At 43.7% G+C, this 24,255-nt stretch overlaps 1 protein-coding gene across 2 annotated transcripts in view; it reads right to left on the reverse strand.

Moving 5' to 3' along the window:
• LOC124003055 (ephrin type-B receptor 2-like) overlaps window positions 1–24,255 on the reverse strand; it is a 157,093-nt gene that overhangs the window by 61,659 nt on the left and 71,179 nt on the right. For both annotated transcript variants that reach the window (XM_046311053.1, XM_046311052.1), the window contains exons 2-3: window positions 23,149–23,228; window positions 11,321–12,005 (exon numbers count right to left, since the gene is read on the reverse strand). In XM_046311053.1, coding sequence (XP_046167009.1) covers window positions 11,321–12,005; window positions 23,149–23,228 — 765 coding nt within the window. The remainder of the gene's footprint in view (window positions 1–11,320; window positions 12,006–23,148; window positions 23,229–24,255) is intronic.

Raw genomic sequence — 24,255 nt, forward strand, 5'->3', positions numbered from 1 at the left:
ATAAGTTGAGATTGATCCACTTGACTTTTCATTATTGCACTGTGTCTACATGCAGAGATATAGCAGAGATATACTATATTCAAAGAGAACACATAATGATGTGGCACCATGATACTGTAGATAAAACAGTTTAAGGAATTATCAGTCCTATCCCCAGTTGATTTATAGGATAATACAACACCCTTGATTATCAACTGAGCATATCCTACTCTGTGTCGTTATCATACTGGTGATAACCTTAAACTGTGGGATACTTAACAAACTTAAACTGGATCATAGCTCACTGTAAGAAGAGAGGAATCCAGTCCACTGCCAAGTGTGGTTTAAAGATACATTTATCATGGGCACATCCTCTACAGACTCCTCCTCAGAGTTGACTAAGCGAAGCTGAGCCTAGCCTGTTGGTTTCACCAAACGCCTTAGCATCACAGTCCTTTTCATACTTGGCTCAGAAAAGTAGAGGGGAAGAAGAGAATCAAAACAACCTCATTAATAACCAGGACTAATATTTTCCAGACGCTAGCTGTTGTAAGCAGGGTTATTTCACGAAGAAAGGATGCCCATGCACTGACAAGAAGCAGGGCAGTCGTGGTGCGTCGAGACGGTGCCACACAGTGTCTGCTGGCACCAGGAGGAAACAAAACAACCCCCCTAATTGCCAGTTAACAGGCAAAGACCCTCCCCCATGCACGCAGCCCAAAAAACTCTGCAAGTATAGCAGCCTCCCAGGCACCGATACAGTAACTTGCCAATCCAGGCTTGATGGTAAACAGTTGGTTGGTGGTTCATGTCCAAATGTCGTGACAGCATGGGAGCGTGGTGAGAGCAGAGCAGTGTGTGATACAGTGTTTACCCAGCAGCCACTCTGGCTCACCTCTGAACCTCTGTCTCTCCTCAGCCTGAAGCCAACGCCCTGTGGCCTTCACACTTTACACGCCACGGTGTTACACCATACACATTAACTCGCAGCACACACAATGGCTGGTCTGGCTGGGCAGCTTTATTCCGAGCTGTGTTGGTGTTTGGAATACTTCATTTCATATGAGATAAGTACTGATTGGTATGGGGTATTGACTGGTATGCTACAAAGAGGTAAACTACCACAAAGATGCATTGTCCTATTTTTGTCCTACATTGTCCTACAGTCAAATGGACACCCAATATTTACAGTATTGACACACATACTGTAATTCACTATGAAGGATTTCCCCTCTCTTAAATTAAAGATGCACTACGCAGAAATCGCTCTGCCATGTCCTTCCTTATTGCCAAAATTGTATTAGTTTGTGACAAAACAAGCAACTATCGTGTAGAGAATCATTGCACCATCTAAACCGCAGTGAAATATATTTTCCATAACCAAAAATAATGTATTTTCAGATGTTTGAAGCTGGCGTGCAAAACTGGTCGAAAAAGAAGCAAAAACAAAACTTACGAACGGAAAGCATAGAAATAGCACACATAGAACAAATACGGCTTCTTAGAATTCCGTTCAAAGAGAGTGGTGTATCTATAACTCACATTTCTATGTGAATTTGGTCAGGATGCCCAAAAAGTTACATATTGCAGCTTTAATTAAAGCTGCTGTAGGCTAAGTCGCTCTGGATAAGAGCGTCTGCTAAATGACTTAAATGTAAATGTAAATGTAATGTGAGACAAAACATTTGTGTAACAAATAAAGGCACATTTTTAGCAAATCATTTTATGGGCATTAAAACAAGCACAGTCTCCTAGCATTGTGTGTAATTTTGCATGTAACTCATGCTGGAAAACTCACAGAATGAAAAATATCACACTATTCATGTCATCCGACTATTTCTATCATACCTCCTGCAATGTAGGTTGTATAAACAGAGAATCCCAGAAGGTAATTATGGTGCACAGACTGAAAAGAGAAGAAAAGTTGAACAAAGAAATCTGGTGAGAGAGAATTCCCGTTCGTATAAACTAGGGCGCTCAATGTGCTGGCTAAAACATCCTAACTGACTAGATAAGGATTACTGAATTGTGCAATTCCTTTCATCCTTCAAAGAAGGGATGAAAACATTCCTGTATCCTTTAGATGAACCCATTTCTTCACCAGAGTCGTAAGACAAAAAATGTGTATTAGCGTTATAGCTTCCAGCCAGCAGCTACGGGTTTGCACAGGGGAGTGGAACAGCTCATTACATTGGGTAATTTATTTGCTTAGTCGATGCCCGAGGGCAACTAAAAAAAGTTGTACATGTTGAATATTCTGTAACTAAAGCATTTACACAGCTGGGTTGTCCCCCAGAGCTAATGCAGTAGGACTCCCCTCAGCGGGAGGCTGAGCGCTTAACCAGGCTACTTTCCCAACCCGGAGCCCAGCAACATGTAGACTACCAAAGTTCAGACGAACACCCATTGCTCTTTGCACAAAGATAGAGTAAACTCTAGACTCTGTGTCATGCAGAAGGCACAAGCTAACTCTGCTGGGACAATACAGCAGGCCTATGTGCTCGAGAGCGTCAAATTGAAGACATCGCTACCTGCCATGGCCAAGTGGAGTAAGCTGAGTCTGAGAGAGACTTTAATACAGCCTGTTGATCAGAGAGTAATCTGACAAAGCAAATAGAGAGTAATCCTCCTGAGGTGTGTTTCTGGGAGATTGGAGAGAACTTTTAGATGAGTGTATTCAATTTCAAACTCAAACACTGCCGGAAAGTCTCATGGGAGTGATGACAGAAACTTTGTTATGTCAGTCCAACTTTTGAGTTTACACTAGCAGATGAAATTCTAAACATCTTGGAATCTAATTCCCAAGAATAATAAAGCCCTATATAAACGGCTTGATTTTTCGGAGGGTTCCTCAAACACTGGGATAAGCCAAATCTGTCTTTAGATAAAAGAGGTGGAGGCCATAATCACCCCGGAGAGATTCAGTGGGGTTATGGAGAGATGATGCCCTTGAAACCAAGGATACTACTCTCCATCTGTTGTTGTTTTCCTGCTGGGCTGTAGCAGTGAAATTAAATATTAATGGTACATTTTATTTTGGTCTTCCTTTGGGTATGGCTCCTCTTACTCTACGTCCCATCGCTGTTCTCAACCCTGTTCTCAGCCGGCACCATTACCAAATATAGGTTCAGCATTGTTTGGCTGTATACATCAAACAGAATACACATCTCTACCTAAAAATGTCAGTAGAGCACTTAACTCTATAGTGGAGAGGAGTAGCGTTTGCTCTGTAAGATGTCTTCATTTTATCCTGCTCTTCAAGAAGAAAGTGCACACATGCTCTGGTTATTAGTGATGTCACAGAGCAGTGAGGTGTCCAGCACTGATAACCCAGCCAGGAGGTTTGAACCATCCATAGCTTTTCATGTTTCCCGTCTCTCCCCTCACTCACTCCTGTGTTTAATCTTTAAACACCTATTGAACTTTAAAAGAGGGGAGATCTTTGTTGGAGGGCTGACATTCTAATTTTAAAATCCATTATAGTTTGAAAACTGTCTCAACGACCAAGGAAGATATTACAATTCTCTGCTCTACAATACTGTATTCTATAGCAGAGTTTTCAAAACTCGGTCCTCTACATTGAACGCCTTTATGTTTAGTGTAACATCATGCCATGAAAGATGTTCCATGAGATTGGATGACAGCACGGGGTGAAACACAATCTGGGGTTTACCCTTCAGTAAGCGACTGGGGGTCAATTGTGTGAGAACAACTGGGTTAATCTCTGCGACACTATGGCCACATAACACACCTGGTACATTCATTAGCCCTATGTCAGGAATGGAGAGCAGGTCTATGTCAGGAATAGAGAGCAGCTCTATGTCAGGAATAGAGAGCAGCTCTATGTCAGGAATGGAGAGCAGGTCTATGTCAGGAATAGAGAGCAGCTCTATGTCAGGAATGGAGAGCAGCTCTATGTCAGGAATAGAGAGCAGCTCTATGTCAGGAATGGAGAGCAGCTCTATGTCAGGAATGGAGAGCAGCTCTATGTCAGGAATGGAGAGCAGATCTATGTCTGGAATGGAGAGCAGCTCTCTGTGCACTTGTTAGAACAGACCAACTGTATACAAAGTATTCTGCTTGAGTTACTGTATACTGTATGTCTACAGTAAAGTCTGTTAAAATGTTGACCCGTGTACTTATACCTAACTGACAAACAAGGTTGCTTTAACTGTAGATTTTGTCAGTCAGACACACAATCCATCCCACTTCCTAGTTGTTTGCTGATGGAAATCAGTGAAGCCTCTAACAGGACATGAATGAAGACATCTGAAGGAGCACATGGGGGCTGTATGGAGAAGGCGCCGTCCTGTCTCAGTAGCAAAATGGCTTGTCCAGTAGGAAGGCTATCTGAATCAGGGGTTGTAGGGGTCATTCTCCTATACCTCTCTCACATCAGACCACTGTCTGAAGCATGGGGGACCCAGGGCCAGGAGGGGTCACAGTGTCGAGGTGTTCAGAAGCAGAGCCAGGCACTGGGTAACCCTACTGCAGGGTCAAGATAAAAGGAGCGCTGTGCAGAAAATGGTCTGGACACATTGCATTCCAGAGATGGTGTGGGATAACAAGGACAGACGAGGGATTGGAACCACCGCATGAGAAGCCATATCGGGTAGGACCCAACACGTGCACGGCCATATGGAACAGGTTTACATGGCGAATAGGCCGTGATCTCTGAGCTGGAGGCGATTCGCAGACATCTCACCTGGAGTTATCACATTCCTATGTGATGGATGTATTTGGAGAAAAGGGGTGATACCCTCTGTGTTTGTGTGTGTGTGTGTGTGTGTGTGTGTGTGTGTGTGTGTGTGTGTGTGTGTGTGTGTGTGTGTGTGTGTGTGTGTGTGTGTGTGTGTGTGTGTGTGTGTGTGTGTGTGTGTGTGTGTGTGTGTGTGTGTGTGTGTGTGTGTGTGTGTGTGTGTGTGGGGGGGTAAATGGTTACTGCCCTGTGTAGTCTGCTGTTTAGATGTGTGCTGCGCTCAAAGAGACAAAGAAAAAGACAGAGAAAACACCTGGTCAGGCTGAAATCCCATCACAGTTGAGAACAAGGAATAAAGGAGTGTGACTGCTCCACAGAGTCTCTGTGGTAGTCTAAGACATGTCCCACAGCTCCAATGTTCCCATTCTTCTGCTACACTATCTACCTCATGTTCACAGACCACACCATCGACCTACAGTATAACAGCCCCTCAAATCATGAGACAGACCTTCAATTGAAGCATCCATTTGAAAAAAATAAACCAGTATTTTCTATGTCAGTCAAATACTGTGATGAATTACAGTACATACTGAGTGGATGTAAATGTGGATTCCTTACGAACATACTAAAATGATTTAATCTGCGACAGTATAATCACTTTATATGTAAAGGAAACGATTTGAAAGATTTTCCCGTCTCTCAGAATCCTGTGCCTTTGTTTGCACACAGTGCAGTAAACGCCTTGAGGGGGTGTGTTTGTTTTGCATTTGCCTGGATCTAGAGCGCAGGGGAGAGGTGTCTACGCGTACACATGGCTGTGTATTCCCCACATGTGCTGTTAGTCAATTAGAGCTATTATTACAGGCAAGGGCATCCTGGGAAAAGTAGATGCAGCAGAGGTGCGTCTGTGCTGATTTCCACCATTAAACCCTCTCTGGATGCAGAGCCTGGAACTCTGTCAGTGGGTTAGGGAGTCATTTCCTGGCTTGAAGCTTCCCCCCTACTCTCCTTTTCTTTGTCCATGCAATCATGCTATGCCATCCCAGGGCCCAACATCCCACTCAATCCCCTCTAACTCCCTTTATCTACCATTATATTTGACTGAAGGATTACTAAAGCTCTCCTCGTCAATCTTCTTGCCTTGGATGTGGAACAGCAGAGCTAGCATCAGGCAGCTCAGCCCACACTACTGACAGTACAGAGGAGACCTCACCACATCCAAGAGGAGAAAAACACCTTCCTGTTCCTCCACAATCAGCAACCAAGCTCACCATTACTATGAGGAGAAATGGTACATTTTAAAACTAATTCTTGATACCGACTCTTTCTGATGGTGCATTATTGAATGTTTTGAATCTGTGAGCTGTGCTGAACGTAGCATGTCCATCCCGTTTCGTCATGGCCTCAGTCTGTGACAGTCTGTGAGCTGTGCTGAACGTAGCATGTCCATCCCGTTTTGTCATGGCCTCAGTCTGTGACAGTCTGTGAGCTGTGCTGAACGTAGCTTGTCCATCCCGTTTCGTCATGGCCTCAGTCTGTGACAGTCTGTGAGCTGTGCTGAACGTAGCATGTCCATCCCGTTTCGTCATGGCCTCAGTCTGTGACAGTCCGTGAGCTGTGCTGAACGTAGCATGTCCATCCCGTTTCGCCATGGCCTCAGTCTGTGACAGTCCGTGAGCTGTGCTGAACGTAGCATGTCCATCCCGTTTCGCCATGGCCTCAGTCTGTGACAGTCCGTGAGCTGTGCTGAACGTAGCATGTCCATCCCGTTTCGTCATGGCCTCAGTCTGTGACAGTCCGTGAGCTGTGCTGAACGTAGCATGTCCATCCCGTTTCGTCATGGCCTCAGTCTGTGACAGTCCGTGAGCTGTGCTGAACGTAGCATGTCCATCCCGTTTCGTCATGGCCTCAGTCTGTGACAGTCCGTGAGCTGTGCTGAACGTAGCTTGTCCATCCCGTTTCGTCATGGCCTCAGTCTGTGACAGTCCGTGAGCTGTGCTGAACGTAGCATGTCCATCCCGTTTCGTCATGGCCTCAGTCTGTGACAGTCCGTGAGCTGTGCTGAACGTAGCATGTCCATCCCGTTTCGCCATGGCCTCAGTCTGTGACAGTCCGTGAGCTGTGCTGAACGTAGCATGTCCATCCCGTTTCGTCACGGCCTCAGTCTGTGACAGTCCGTGAGCTGTGCTGAACGTAGCATGTCCATCCCGTTTCGTCACGGCCTCAGTCTGTGACAGTCCGTGAGCTGTGCTGAACGTAGCATGTCCATCCCGTTTCGTCATGGCCTCAGTCTGTGACAGTCTGTGAGCTGTGCTGAACGTAGCTTGTCCATCCCGTTTCGTCATGGCCTCAGTCTGTGACAGTCTGTGAGCTGTGCTGAACGTAGCATGTCCATCCCGTTTCGTCATGGCCTCAGTCTGTGACAGTCCGTGAGCTGTGCTGAACGTAGCATGTCCATCCCGTTTCGCCATGGCCTCAGTCTGTGACAGTCCGTGAGCTGTGCTGAACGTAGCATGTCCATCCCGTCTTCGTCATGGCCTCAGTCTGTGACAGTCCGTGAGCTGTGCTGAACGTAGCATGTCCATCCCGTTTCGTCATGGCCTCAGTCTGTGACAGTCCGTGAGCTGTGCTGAACGTAGCATGTCCATCCCGTTTCGTCATGGCCTCAGTCTGTGACAGTCCGTGAGCTGTGCTGAACGTAGCATGTCCATCCCGTTTCGTCATGGCCTCAGTCTGTGACAGTCCGTGAGCTGTGCTGAACGTAGCATGTCCATCCCGTTTCGTCATGGCCTCAGTCTGTGACAGTCCGTGAGCTGTGCTGAACGTAGCATGTCCATCCCGTTTCGTCATGGCCTCAGTCTGTGACAGTCCGTGAGCTGTGCTGAACTTAGCATGTCCATCCCGTTTCATCATGGCCTCAGTCTGTGACAGTCCGTGAGCTGTGCTGAACGTAGCATGTCCATCCCGTTTCATCATGGCCTCAGTCTGTGACAGTCCGTGAGCTGTGCTGAACTTAGCATGTCCATCCCGTTTCATCATGGCCTCAGTCTGTGACAGTCTGTGAGCTGACCTGCTGTCTTATGTTTCACACTGGGCTTTTTCTCTGCATGTCATTGGGAGAGAGACCATGTAGTCTCCTGTTCCTCACATTCTACACCCTCAACTGTCATAGATGTCAAGCAGAGGTATTTGTTGTGGTGTGTTGAATGCTTCCTTTTATATCTGTACAGCGGGACATGCCTGTGTACACTACGCTGGTGACTTTACAGCATTCCCCTTCCTCAAACAGCACTAGTTAAATAACTACTGGGTTATTTAGTGCTGTTAGAAATTATGTTACTGTAAATGTGACTTTTGCGTCTCTAACTGAACCTGCATAACTCAATAATATGAGACACACTCCCACAGTCAAGACCATTAAAGCCACAATGGCATGGGTTAGATGATCAGATTACAATAAAAAACACACATGGGCATTGTTAGGAAGTTGTCCACCCTTGAACATGGCTCTTATTGTATCCTTCTAGAGAGAGATGGAGTATTTCAACTGAAAGGCAAGGACGAACAGAACCCCATGTGTGTCTCTGTGGTACACCATCTCCTGGAGCTCTGAGGGAAATCAGATCTCTCATTTCAGGGCCCATTCTGTTCAAAGACCCTGGTGCGGTTCAGGTTCATTTACTCCCGGCACTTCTATGAGAAGTAACTTAATCTGGTTAGTAAGACGATCACGGAAAAAATGCCCTGCAATTTAAGCAATAGCACTGTCTATTGTCAATATTTTGACCGATTTCATGTCAAAGTGTGATTATTTGTGGAGGGCCCTGCCAAGGATTTAATTGATACATGTGTAATTCCAGGTTTTGTTGCTGAGGTATTGGAACAAAGGGTCACATTATTAATAAATGAGCAGGACAGCTCTTTCATCTCGGCTGTTCTATTATTTTCTGTCTGCAGTTCCATAATCCCCTCTGAAAGAGGATAGTGAAGACTCCCTGAGAGGGCATCTTTCACAAATCAACTCATTATCTAAACATGAGCAGACAAAAGTGCATCTTTCATGAATGAAGTCATCACTGGCCACAGTCTCACACTACAATATCAACTTTCAACGTGAAGAAAGATTACACACGTCGATTGATTGCAGGGCTTGGTCAAAAATCTGAAAGGATTACCATACAATGGGCACACCGCAAGTCATAATTTAATCTTTAATGATTTGATTTTCTTCTTTTGCAGCACATACATTTCTCCTTGTATGCACTGAGTCTCATGACTATTGTATTGGCTCTGCCAACGTTTTGCTGCCTGCCACGGCTCCTGCTCATAAAGCTTTAATAGTTCGCTGAGTGTGGCTATGTGATCGGTGAAGACCTAGTGACACAGAGAAAAACGTCTGCTTGTGAACACTGGGAAGTGATGTGTTTGTGTGAGCTTTGACCTCACACACACTCTCTCAGTACAGCAAAGGGGATGATGAAGATGAAAGACTGCAATGAATTAAGCTTTTCTTCAAAGCAAAGCACCTTGGATGGCTAGCCTCTGTGATTAACTCGGATTCTTCCCCTGTTGGAGAAATAGGAGAATGATAAGGAACTGGAAGCTGAAACACTTCCACCGCCCAGCATTCTAGTAGTGAGTGATTGAAAAATGTGCATTTCCATTGAATGGCCATCAATTTAATTGCATAATCCAGTTTCACACAAAAGCACAGTGATTGAGAATGCCCCGGAGACATTCCAATCCGCCAACGCAGTGACTTACATGTAGGTCAAAAAACAACCAGATTTGTGTAATTATGCAGGTGTTTCAAATTAGAGCAGCTATCCTCCGTGTGCCTTTTATTGGTGCGTATTCCTTAAGGAGGGCCTGTGCATGTCCTCATTAGCAGTCATTGATCAGAGGTACTGTTTGTGAGGAGGAAGACAGGCTATCGCCCATCACCTTCCCTCTCTACAGAGCCAGAGCTGCTGGGGGCTGTGGGCTAATTACAGAGGCAGCAGTACACCGGCGGCTAGAACACAGGTGGGTGTTTTAGTGTGCCTGCCGGCTGGCTGCATTGCTGTGTCAGCGTGGGCCCTGTCTGCAAGCTGCAGGCTGATACTGCCCCGTTCTGCTGTTAGTCATCAGGCTCTCTGAGCACGTCCAGCCAATACCACCTGCCGCGGAGCAGACGGGCGTAGCAGCACAGGTGAGGTTGAGCACAGTGATGTTGTGAAATGGTAAATCGATCTGGACCTCGAGTGATTCCAGTCGAAGAGAAGAAAGGTAGGAGGTAGGCGTTTGGAACAAATCTTCTCTTGTCCTTGTATATGAAAGACATACATTTTTGGTATACCCAGTGGGTGTGTGTGTGGTAGCTTACTGACTCAACACTGCATTGCACCTAAAGCGATAGATGCTACTATTCAGCTTTGATCTTATTTTGGCTGTTTGTGTATTCTTTAGAAACAGTACCACTATGCTTATAAACTCAAATCAACTTCAGCCTCCACTGTGAGAAAATGAAATATGAACCTCTTTAGAGCCTTTTCCATCAGAGCTGGAATACGGAATGAGAAGACCTGTGACACAATGATTCAATGTAATATATTCACACATTCTACATGCATTAGCATTACAGCTTCCCATGAGGTAAAGTCATGCATTTAATAGAATTCTCCCAGTCAGGGAAATGGTTTCCATTCGGTGTAGATTTGAATGGACATGTAAAATGACATCTACTGCACTGTGTAGAGCAGGGTTCCCCAACTGGAGGACTTCATTAGGCCCCCAAGTTTTCTGAGCAAAATAATAATATGATTTTTTAAAATGCTTTTATTGTTGGACATATAAGACTGTAAAAACACCAGTAAATCAGCTGCAAATTATTTTAATTTTGAAAATCCCCTGGATAATAGAGAGATATGCAGTATGTGATTGTGTAAGCATGGTTTGAAATTATTAAGTTTTAGTGAAGTATTATATCTGTTTGGGATTCTTGCGGTCAATCTGCAGTCTATAAATGATTTGTAATCATGTTCTGGCCCCCTGACATCCGCTCAAGAATAAATTGGCCCGGGGCGGAAGCTAGATGATGATCCCTGGTGTAGTGTTGAAAGTAATACATATTCTGAAGGAAAAGTCTCTCCCAGCTATGACAGACCTATGTGATTGGAGTCCAAACACCTGTGATCTGACAGTCCTCTCCTTTAGAGTGCTTTAGAAATGAACAAGACATGTTCTATATCTGCCCACTTCAAAAGAAAAGCCATATTATGTCAAACAGTATATAAGCCATAACCTGAAGCACATCTGTTACATATGTGAAGTAATATTCACTCGTTTGTTATTGGAAAAACTGTGGAGTGATCATTCAAATGAAAATGAGACCGTAAAGCCAACATGTACTATCCACTGTGATGTGTGATCATCCCATCCTCCTGTTTACTTATTCAATATACATGGCCATAGGGAATAACCTGATCCCTAGAGCAGCATGAAGTGCAGTATGCAGACAGGTACGGTATTAAGTACAGCATGTATTCTCTGCTGTTTGGATGACTCTGTTATGAATCTACAGCTGACTAGGTTTGTAAGGGTAGAATGTCCATCTAGTCTGGCTAACAGTGTTAAAGAGAGAGGGATGAGGGTGGCCCTTACCTCTACACACAGTCCCGTTCTCCACAGCCTCGTGGCCAGCCTTGCACATGCAGCGCCCAATAGGCACCATCCACTCGCCATCCCCGTTGCAGTAGAGCTTGATGGGCACGTCCACCTCCTCCCCGTTGGGGATACACACGCCACGCGATGCCACTAGAGAGGTGCTCTCCGCCCCCGACAGGGTTTCCTGGAACACGGCCCCGTTCTGGATGACGCGGGCACACTTCCGGTAGAAGACTCGCACGGCGATGAGTGACATGCAGCCGCCGTAGTCCTGAAAGGCCAGGTAGAATCCGTGTTTGGACACGGGGCCAAAGCTCCGCACCTCTGTGTTGATCTTCATCACCCGGCCACCCAGGTCCACCTGGGAGAAGCTCTCGTCGGCTGCGATGGTGTCCACCTTGATCCAGGGGTTCTCCATCCAGGCCGGGGACACCTTGTTGGCCGTGTCCGAGTCTGACTCATAGTAGTACAGGTTAAAAGTCTCTTTACAGGAGCCGGGCACGTTGGGAATGGAGCTGCAGTCTCGCACGGAGAACTTCATCTCCACGTGGATCCGCTGTGCACCCCGGCGCCGGATGTACTTGGTGCGGACCCAGTTGTTCTGGTTGTTGTCGAACACGTTGCACACCTGGTAGGTGCGGATGGTGTTCATGTTCTCGTCGTATCCACTCACCTCCTCCCACTGTGGAAGAAGGACACAGAGGTAAAGTGTTACTCAAATGTAGACATAACATACACTTTGATAATATGTCCGTGTGTTGACCACATGCTGACCGTATATTTTGAATGGTAGGTTTAGTAACACATCAATACCTCCAATTCTTTACCTCTACCTCACACCCAATGGCAAGTGTGCCCAGCATCATGGCTACACGACAACCTAACCATAGATAAAGACAGGGCCATCCTGAGCAGCAGCGGTCCCAGTCAGAGCTGAGATTACTGTGCAGGAGATGGGGAGTGTACATTATGGTCAGGGTGTAATCTGCTCCCTAACATTGTTTCTGCTGGCACAGAGGGTTGTTGGCAGTGAGGGATGTCATCTGTCAGTGCCTGATGGAGATCCCACTTGGCTCCCTGTATGAACCTGGCCTGTTTGTTTCTCTATACTCTACTCTAGGACAGGACCATGCATTATTTAGGCAGTAGAGAGCAGGTGTTAAACTCATTGCTCATTACACAGCCAGCAAGGCATTATAGTGCCGCCTCCTCTCTGGCTCCTCTATGTCCTCTGGCCAAATACAAAAAAGGAAACTACTTGCATAAAGTCACTGTCGGAAGAAGCTCTTCAAGGGTAACAAATACAGGAAAAACAATCCCCCGGTCTAAATACTGAGAAAAAAATCCTCCTCTCCAATGCATGGGTGATGCACCCAATTTTCCTGTTTTTGAAATACAATGTGTTATTGAATACTACAATAAGCAAATCTCCAAATTAGTCCAGCACCAACACATCAGTTATTGTAAATGAAACAGATCAGTCATTGTACCGAAACACATGCATGACATGAATTTAACCCTAATCTGAGTCACACTCCAATAAAACATAGAACTGGGCTAATCACATTACACAGGTAATTAGCAGATTTCACTTTGTGTGCTAGGGATACTTTTCATTTCAACACACACACACACACACACACACACACACACACACACACACACACACACACACACACACACACACACACACACACACACACACACACACACACACACACACACACACACACACACACACACACACACACACACGATATAGTAAAGCGTTCATATGCAACCTCTGCTGTTACTGCAAAGGACTCCAACCACTGTGACCTTGACCTGACAAGTTCATCTGAGGAGGAAGCTTTTCTTAACACCAACGCCTCTTCACACTAGTCAGCTGCACCCCGTGCTGCCTTTACCCCAAACCCCTCTTATCCCTCTTCACTCTTCACTTCACAGCTGACATCATTTCCTAAATGAGTACCCACTTAACAAGGATTCTGACAGAGGGTTGACGGGTAAGGAGGAGCGAGTCAGCCCTCATGTTTAAGACCCACATTCTATCAAACACTCACAGACTAATTAGAGCTTTTCTGCTTTATTCCCATTTCCATATTATTCTCTCCAGACAGACATCATACCAAATATGTACAGTTCATTAATAGCAGCTGATAGATGTAAAACATTTAGTAACTGGAGGGATTTGAAGGAGAAAGGTATGAAGAACATGTATTATTGTAATACTGGCGCTAACTCAAAACTATTAAGATTGTGTTTGTAGACAATGATTAAAGAGACCTTGGATGTGATTCAACCAGATGGTAGCTATATGTCTTCATTTTGATGACACACATCTACAAATCTTTTATGATTCTGAGAATGTATCAGATATGGTCCATTAATATGCAATAAAAGATACTCATTAATACTGTAAGTGTTGACCAAAATGGGGGCCTTGATTTACAGTTAAGAGACATTCTGGGAGGGGCAATATGTTGGTCGTCCCATCTATTCCCCATCCAAATGGACAGAGCCATCCAGGGTCATGGGCAGCCATTGACCTTTCCACCTCCATTCACAGAGTGACACTCTTTTCAGACAGAGGTCGTGGACCGATTAAACAGGAAAGGACAGAGTGTGACGTTCTCTTGTTCTGAGCCCCAAGCATCGCTCCATCAAACTTAAACAATGTGAACTGGGGTTGGGGGTGGGGCAGTAGCCACTAATGAGAGATAGTGTCTACGGGAAGGGGGAATAGGGCCAGGCTAAAAAGACCCCAAACAAATGTGTTTTGATGGAGGGCCCCTTTTAGTCCTGTCACGGCTTTGCTGCCCTGCTTTCATCAGAGCCAGTGGAGGGAAGCAAATGGGACATAATAAGAGGCCAGCGATCAAGCGCCGAGTGTGAAATAAGAAGAAACGTCTTCATTTTCACAGCTTTTCCTCCCGGTACTATAGTGGGGGTGAGGCTGCAGGGCGGTCATGTGTTGGGTAAGGTGGTGGAGTTGATTGTGGTGGGGGGGGTGGAGGGGTTCATGGTGGGGTTGGTTAAGAAGGATGAAGGGCTCTTTGAGGAGGCTGGGAATTGTAACACTAACTCTCTCTCCTTTGAGATTGTTTTTTTTACCACACACAGACTTGTTTATCTGAGTCCAGGTCTATTGAGAGGGGGACCATCACGACCACCATGTAGAGCATCTTGACTGGATGTACTGTTGGCTACGTAGCTGGATGTATGCTATAAAGCAGGAGACAATTTAAAAATCAAAAAAATTATTCGTTTTTCCTGTTTGCTTGATAACTGTCAAAGGCATCATTCAAATAATAATTGAATTCACAGTTACAACATCTGTCCTACGTGAACACACTGTCAAAACAAAGGAAACACCAACAAAAAGTGTCTTAACCTCTTAAGTCGACCCTCTACTTTTTCGAACATTCTGTTAAAAATCGCGCAACATTTCAGCGCCCTGCTACTCATGCCAGGAATATAGTATATGCATATGATTCATATGTGTGGATAGCAAACACTCTGACGTTTCTAAAACTGGTTAAATCACGGCTGTGACTTTAACAGAGCGTGAGTTTCATCGAATAGCGCAGGAAAACCTGATCACTGAAAATGGAAATAAATATCCTTGCACTTACTTCCAGGAATTGTTCAAAGTGAACCGAATTACATGAGACCGAGGTTTCAGCGCCTACAGCTACCACACGTTGTCTAGAGTCTTGTCATTTGATTCGCAATTGATTCTTGGTCTAACCGGTTCAAGGGAACTCCTTCCCTTCGTTCTCCGACCGGATGTTTTGGTCGAGCTCTCTCGGCCATGTTTTTTTCCAGACGACACCTATAGAAGTTACATCGCCTCCTGATGAATTTTATCGCTTATTAACGTGTACTAATACCTAAAGTTGCATTACAAAAGTATTTCGAAGTGTTTTGTGAAAGTTTATCGTCGACTTTTTGAATTTTAAAAAACGACGTTACGTTATGAAACGCTCTTTTTTTCGTTTATCATACAGTCTACATAGAACGATATCTAGGCTATATATGGACCGATTTAATCGAAAAAAAGACCCAATAGTGATTATCGGACATCTAGGAGTGCCAACAAAGAAGATGGTCAAAGGTAATGAATGTTTTATATTTTATTGTGCGGTTTGTGTAGCGCCGAATATGCTAATTATTTTGTTTACGTCCCCTGCGGGTCTTTTGTGGTGTTACATGCTATCAGATAATAGCTTCTCATGCTTTCGCCGAAAAGCATTTTAAAAATCTGACTTGTTGCCTGGATTCACAACGAGTGTAGCTTTAATTCAATACCCTGCATGTGTATTTTAATGAACGTTTGAGTTTTAACTAATACTATTAGCATTTAGCGTAGCGCATTTGCATTTCCAGAGCTCTAGATGGGACGCCTGCGTGCCAGGTAGGAACAAGTGGTTAACGCCACGAGCAGCCAGAACAGATTCAATGTGCCTTGGCATATATTTGACAAGTGTCTGGAACTCTATTGGAGGGATGTGACACCATTCTTCCACAAGAAATTCCATAATTTGGTGTTTTGGTGATGGTGGTGGAAAACGCCGTCTCAGGCGCCACTTCAGAATCTCCCATAAGTGTTCAATTAGGTTGAGATCTGGTGACTGAGACACGCACACACAAACACACACAAACACTTTAAACCCCCTATGCTCCTTTGTGACCCCTCTTAAAGTCACTGAGATCTCTTCTTCTAGTCATGGTAGCCAAAATAATAGGCAATTTGGCATTTTTATAAATAACCCTAAACATGATGGGATGTTCATTGCTTAATTAACTCAGGAACCACACCTATGTGGACTCACCTGCTTTCAATATACTTTGTATCCCTCATTTACTCAAGTGTTTCCATTATTTTGGCAGTTACCTGTATATGTCAAGGTGAAACACACAGAATCAAGGTATTCTTTCATAGCACTGCATGAGCTTCCATCTGCTGAAACACAACATTAATTTATGGACATAAAGAGCTCACAGACTGAACAAGTGAGAACTTGCAATCAACAACACGCCAGAGGAGCTGCTCTCTTCAAGGTCCTGTGTTCTGGGGTCACAGGCTCACATAAAGGAGCTCCTTCTAATGGGGTGTCTTTGGCCCTTAGTGCTCAGAGGTTGGCACCCAAACTGCTGCACTTCTCTACTGAGTGTGAACGGGATGTACAATGGGTTAGGGAATTGTTGGCCATCTTTTCATTTCAGCTAAATAATGAGTTTAAATGCCACTTATCCTTATGATTCATATGAATGATAAATGACCTTAGAATGAAATCTGATGAATGTGCTCTGTATAGCTATGCAGTTCTCCTTAGTATGCAGTTTGGAAAAGTACACAATGTGTGAACTGCCAGCCACTTCCTGTAGCTGTATGCAATTATAGAACATGCTGGACTCAGAGAATGAGGTTCTGGATTGTTACCTCCCAGTGCTGCCAGCCACTCCAGGATGGGGTTAAAATTCAGCTGACCTTCAGTCTCCCTGACAATGTGTCTCTGCTGTAAAGCCAAGCAGAACACACTGTCAGAGATGAGTTATAGAGTAGACTATCTCCAAAGCACAAACTATTCCCAAAAGGAAGCTTTTTGCTACATTAAATGATCCAAAATAAAGTCTTTATGATCTCTAGGATGGAATTTTGTGTCTAACTGAACCTCCTTCCTGGGGTGGAGTGGGCTGGCAGGGTGAGCGGTCTCCTGAGCCATTTACATCATTCAAAGGCCACAGTGGCATGCATGACACAACATGAAATGTGAACTTCATTTCTCACGTCTGAGGTATGAGGATCGACCCAGGATGGCTGAAGCATCAGAGAACAGCTACACACACACAAAACATTCCAGCACTCTGTCACTGACAACAAGTAAATAAATAATTCACATGAAGGAGAAAGAATCCAATGGAAATCTCCTGGGGCCAAGTTGTCCAATTTGCAGTTGTGGGAAATCTGTTAGAGTAAGAGTGCTGTGCCCTAAGGGGACAGGGCAGGACAAATGACACCCAGTCCCTGCATTGAGTTACAAAGAGGGGAACAAAACGAGCCAAGTACTGCAGGAGTCCCAGCCAAATGGAGGGCACAGAGAGAGAGACACACAGAGAGAGACACACAGGGAGACATGAGTGGAACGGTCTGCTGCAGTCAACTTCAATTACCATTGTCCACTTGTTATGTACAACATGTAAAGTTAGACAAACAAGCTTCTTATTGCTGCTTTAATCCCCTTCAATCTACATAAGGATCGTATTTACATTTTTACTTTGGAGTAAATTAAAGACATGACAATATAATGCATGCCAAGTTGCCAACCCGGGATTGACATTTCAGTGCTCATATAAAGTTATAACCACACAAAGATGTTTTCCCCCATGATGAAGAGGTCTTAAAAAGGCAGGATATAGTTTTACAGACCAACTTTAATCGACAATCATACTAAATTAGGGGTTACTCTATTCTAATGAGTTACATATACTTAAATATGCTTTAACATTACCATTTAGGTAAGGAAATGGCTATATGCAAAGTCATAACCAGGATATGTCATAACCAGGCTTGTTTTATGCTGAGTAAACTCTTTAAATGACAAAACCTGACATTTAAGGAAACTTGTTGTGAATTGACATGCATGGAATATAGGATCTTATAAAAGACTTCCATATTTCATATTGCAGTCACTGAGTTCATTATAGCCTGGCTATAGAGAATGTACAGATCTATAGATCCCTCAAACGTCTCTAAGAAGTAGAAGATTTTAACTAGTCTAGTGCCAAATCCACCACTCAGTGCATTCGCAAAGTATTCAGACCCATTGACTTTTTACACATTTTGTTACATTACAGCCTTATTCTAAAATGGATGAAATAGATTTTTTTTTCATCATCAATCTACACACAATATCCCATAATGACAAAGAAAAATCAGACATATTCCGTCTACATACGTTTTCAGACCCTTTACTCAGTACTTTTGCTGAAGCACCTTTGGCAGCAATTACAGCCTCGAGTCTTATTGGGTATGACGCTACAAGCTTAGCACACCTGTATTTGGGGAGTTTCTCCCATTCTTCTCTGTAGACCCTCTCAAGCTCTGTCAGGTTGGATGGGGAGCATCGCTGCACAGCTATTTTCAGGTCTCTCAAGAGATGTTCGATTGGGTTCAAGTCCGGGCTTTGGCTGGGCCACAAGCACATGCAGAGACTTGTTCCCGAAACCAATTCTGCGTTGTTTTGGCTGTGTGTTTAGGGTCATTGTCCTGTTGGAAAATGAACCTTCGCCCCAGTCTGAGGTCCTGAGTGCTATGGAGCAGGTTTTCATCAATGATCTCTGTACGTTGCTCCATTCATCTTTCCCTCGATCCTAACTAGTCTCCTAGTCCCTGCCACTGAAAAACATCCCCACAGCATGATGCTGCCACCATCATGCTTCACCGTAGGGATGGTGCCAGGTTTTCTCCAGACGTGACAATTTTGGTTTCATCAGACTAGAGAATCGTGTTTCTCATGGTCTGAGAGTCTTTAGGTACCTTTTAACAAACTGTCATGTGCCTTAAAGGCCTGATTGGTGGAGTGCTACAGAGATGTTTATCCTTCTGTAAGGTTCTCCTATCTCCACAGAGGAACTCTGAAGCTCTGTCAGAATGACCATTTGGGTTCTTGGTCACCTCCCTGACTAAGATCTGTGCCTCGACACAATCTTGTCTCGGAGCTCTACGGACAATTCCTTTCGACCTCGTGACTTGGTTTTCGCTCTGACAACTGTTGGACTTTATATAGACAGGTGTGTGCCTTTCCAAATCATGCCCAATCAATTGAATTTACCGCAGGTGGAGTCCAATCAAGTTGTAGAAACATCTCAAGGATGCTCAAAGGAAACACGATGCACCTGAGCTCAATTTCAAGTCTCATATCAAAGCTGTTTTTATTTTGAATAAATTTGCAAAAAACAAAAAAAACATTTAACTTTGTCATTATGGGGTATTGTGTGTAGATTGATGAGGGAAAACATTTATTCAATCGATTTTAGAATAAGATTGTCACGTAAAAAAATGTGGAAAAAGTGAAGGGGTCTGAATACTTTCAGAAGGCACTGTATTAATGACGTATTACTCTGATTCTGAATCCACTCACAAGTTGACATAAAATAAATGTTTATCATTACTAAAGCAGAATATTAAATCAAAGTATTGCACCTAGGACTAGAATGCGCTGTGGCCAACATACCTTTACAACCACAATCCAGTTCTGTGTTATGGAGTCAGACAGAATATTTCTTTACTGAGCCCACAGGCCACATCATTAGACCTTAATATATAAAGACCTCAACATCCTCTCCACATAATGGGTGTTTTTAGTGCAATGTCTAGATTAATTTGTAACTGTCTGCAAAGTCCGGAGGGCCGCACTGAAAATTGGTTATATTTCTTTGCCATCAAAATTTCTATCGTTTTTTGAATTTTTGATGCACCCTGACTGTCTAGTGATTATTAGCGAGCTGGACAATCATGAAACTGTATGAATATAGGTCCATTATCATTTCTACACAGTATCAATTTGGTTTTAGTCCTTTTAAAGTTCACTTTTTTTTTTAAATATCTACTCAAACTGCCAGCAGGCCGGATTGGACCCCCTCGCGGGCTGGTGCTGTATGTTTGACACCCCTGGGCTAGAGGCTAGAGGTGATATTCCACAGCAGCTCTGTGAAGGTCAGAAGGCCTGGTGTTCACAGTTCTCTCAACTCCCACTTAGGGGAAACACTGACCACTTAAACTCTCCGCTACTCTGCTTTGTATCAAAACAGCCTCTCCTCCCACTGCCCTGCCCTGTGCACAACAGACCTTCCCTATTCTGCCTGAGGCAAGTCATGTGTTATAGTTGACTAAATATTACATGGAATCTTAATCATAACATATTTCAGGTCTTGGATGCAGTTTCAGCTGCTGCTTTAGTTGAACTGTTATTCTAGGTAATACAGGGCTGCAGCCGCCACTATAATAAGGGGTAAACTGACTGTGCAACAGATGGGAACACACCTGGTGAGCACACATAAAAGTTGGTTTGTTCATGTTTCACTGGAATGTTAGGTTATGTAATGCTACCAACACCTGGAAAGTGAAGAACTATGTATTTGATTTTTTTTTTAAATGTATTTCATTCAATGTCCATTAATTCAATCTTGGGAGAAAAATGTAAACCATCTAAGTGAAATGGTACCAGCGATTTTGTATCCCTATTGTACAGTTGACTATGTAACACCTTATGATATATTTCATGAAGCTCTACAGAGTAGTGAAAGGCCAAGTGCTGGTGTGGTGCAGTGCTGAATGTTACTGATCCGTCAGTTAAGCCCGTAAAGCCATGCATGTGTAAGACAATAGCTACTGTAAAGCATCTATGACTTGCATATTGAGCAAGTCCAGTAATCACACCTGTTCCTTTTGTGCTGGTCCACTTGGGAAAGCGATAGCCACATGAGACTTCACAATGGATTGCGTCCTCACCCAGTTCCATAATTTCCCCATAAAACCCCAACGTCTGAATCTGATAGGTCTCGTTTGTACCTGACCAATCAGGGCCTGAGAGGTACTTTGGCTCTCCAATCACAGGGAAATAAATAAGAGAATCCTCAACACGGACATCGCATAATGTATCATCTGAGGTTAAAAAAAAAAAGCTTTTCATAATCTACCTGTAGAAGCGTGCCCCTTATAAACTCGTCTGAAGCTGCAAGAGTAGACAATTCTAGACTTTGTGTCTAGCATAAAGGGATACAGGACACTAAAAGCTGACTGGGGCTTGTCTTTGATGTGAGAATTGAGGCCCTAAAGCATTGATACTGATTAATAAATCTAATCAGGGCAGATATTTAAATCACTGGCCTTTTCAAATGTTTGATTTTCAAGTCTGAAGTTCTGACTTATTCATATAGATAATTAAATATACTTTTCTGATTGTTTTGCTAAACCTTACATTTTGTAAAGATGAAAGGGAGACGTGACGCAAACTACCTGTAAGATTCCCAGCCTCGTTAAGGGGGAAATGGCAGTGCTGGTTCTGTTTAGATTGAATCCAGAGCTGGTAGAAGAATACACCAGTCCTCTTTGTTCTCTCATATTAATTGTAAGAACGAGCAGGGAAGAAACAGCATGCCCTCAGGTTGAGGGAGATGTTGAGCTCAATTATTGCAGAAGATCTTTGAAGTTGCACCAGTTGACTGTTGAAGCCCTTTTTTCTTCTTCCTCCTACTTTTTTCGTGCTTAAAGACACACGGCATGATACAGTATAATTCAACCCAGCCTGGATACCAACCACAGAAGCATAAATAATTGAATAAAATAGGGAGTGGTTTTCTGAAATGCACCAGCAAATAAGTCTACAACATATTTCTCTGTGTTTTGGACCCAGTCTGAGGAGACTGGATCATGTGGTGAGGGAAGAAGTGTAGGAGGCTGAGGTTCTGGTTTCGGCTGGCCCGGAGAGGGCTCGGCTTGTGTGTGGCTAGATGAAACCAATGCCTTGGCACACCGTGTGGAAATAGTGTGCATCAAACGCTGCTAGAGTCCATATAACACACAGCTTCATGCCTTGCATATGAACAGAAGTAATTAGCAATGCATTTATGATTGTACAATATGACATTCATAAGGCTAGATTGTGTGGTGCAGTGGGGGCAGTTCAGGTCAAAGTGGAGAAAGTGGAGACCATTAACTCAAGGTAAACCTAACCAAGCATGTAGCCAGTTAATATTAAAGACCACCGCAATACTATGGGTCTCAATTGACCTCTACAGAACTTCTTTCTTTTTAAAGCACCAGTAGGCAAAGTTTAACACCAACTCAAAACCTCTCCCCTGCAAAGAGAGGGAGGGAGATCATTTTTCAAAAAGCTTGAAGATGTTTTCTGAAAGAGCCCAAAAGCCCACTGTTAAATTTGGATTATAGTTTCTCTCGTGATTTCTGCACAGCTTTACGATGTGTTCTTTCTTACAAAGACTTGGCTCACTGTGAAGAGAGCTTTCTGAGATATTACTGGCCTTTGACCTTGACGTGAGAAATGAAAATACTACCAGTACCACATCTGTCACAGCAGTCAGGGCAGATTTACTGATAAACTTGAGTTTGACACCCAACAGTAGGGAGAAATAATCCTTTCTTTTGGGTGTTAAAAGTCCAATGCAGTTGTTTTTGTCTTAATATCAAATCTTTCTGAGTAACAATTAAGTAATTTACTATGATTGTTTTCAATTAAAGTGGTCAAAAGGAAACAAAAATAACTTCTTAAAAAAGAGCAATTTCTCAAGCAAGAACTTTGCTAAGATTGTCTAAGAGTGGTTTGAGTTTGGAGCAGAAACCTGAAAACTAGCTGTTATTGGCAGAGGTTTCGAACTATTTCCTATTGGTCTATTAACTAATTTAACACCTAGTGATGTCACTCCATCCCATCAAAACTCCATCCCATCAAAACTTCATCCCATCAAAACTCCATCCCACCAAAACAGATTGAAATTTCAGGTGGTGGTTCCAAACAGTTCTTACACTAAAAGGGTATTATCATAATTATTTGTACAATTTCACAGTATTATTCCAACCTCAGTGTGGAACTATATGTAAAACACAAGAAAATCACATTTTTGACTGCAGTGGACCTTTAAAACCAAAGTCCATCTGTAAGGATCTTAAATTAACTGAACATGTAGTGTACTGTAGTATTGCTGCATCTGCTTGCAAATTAATAAATCAGCAATCGAGTTAATTAAGTAACTCAAATGAAAATTCAATGACATTAAGTAGATGATGAGGTAACACTCACGCTGTTGTCACTGGAACCTGACACGGGATAGACTGTCCAGCCCAGCTCAGCTGTCGCTGTGGTAGAGTCCATTAGTGTTTCTGTGGAGGAGAGAGAGAGGGCAGTCAGACAACTACCTTCAAACAAACAGTATACAGTCGCAGCAGTGCAGATTTACAGCAGCTGAGCATAGGCGAAGATGGGAGCCCATTAATGAGTCCATCCATTCAAACCCTGATTAGATATTATTTCGATTCATTGCAATGAAAATATACTTCATTTTTCAGTCTCAAAAATACTCCTATTGTAGATGGTATATTTCCAGATACTGTACCTCCATTATCCCCTCTGTCAAAGATGGCAATGCTTTTGTTTGAGACCCGGGCATATTTGGCTACATGCAGTAGTAGTAAACAGAGGGGCATAGTGTGACCATCCACATGGAAAAGAACAGATCACTGGGTTCACTGGAACCTGGTCAACTCTACCACAGCCACCAAGCTACTACATGATAGGTCAACTTCCACTCAACAGGCACATGCTTCTTCAGTTCTACCCCCTGGCTTTGAGGGGCAAGCGCACTAAACGAGCTGGATTAGCTGGTGGGGAAAAAACACCTCTGGTAATTAGGGTCAAAGAGATATGTCTCCTGTTTGTCATGAGGTCCTCTGTGGCCAGCCAATGAAATTTCAGAGGCAAGCCAGGCAGGCTGTCCTTCAGAGCCTTCTCTCTGAGGGACACAGAGGGGAGAGGGAGGGGGGAAGAAGGAGGGTGCTGCAGGCCTAATGAATTTCCCCTGCTTATTAGCCCCGCAGCACCAGTGTTGAGCTGGAGCAGATGGAGACAACATTCATCAGGTGTTAGGCATCAACTCCGACTCCAAAAGGGCAAAGAAAGATGTATGTAACTCCTCTCGATAAGCTAGCTACTAACCATAAGTTACTGTTGGTGATTGGTAGTCTAAAGCTATTTTTCAAAGATGTATTTGATATTCAGTAAAAACTATAAGTATTTTAAAAATGCATTCTGGATGATGTCAGAGTTCCCTTTCGGAAATTGGATAAAAGAACTATCGGACTAATGATCCGGGTGGTCTGATTCCACAGTGCAGTATGGCTAAACTCACAC

This window comes from Oncorhynchus gorbuscha, linkage group LG18 (genome assembly GCF_021184085.1).
Source record: "Oncorhynchus gorbuscha isolate QuinsamMale2020 ecotype Even-year linkage group LG18, OgorEven_v1.0, whole genome shotgun sequence".
Classification (NCBI taxonomy): domain Eukaryota; kingdom Metazoa; phylum Chordata; class Actinopteri; order Salmoniformes; family Salmonidae; genus Oncorhynchus; species Oncorhynchus gorbuscha.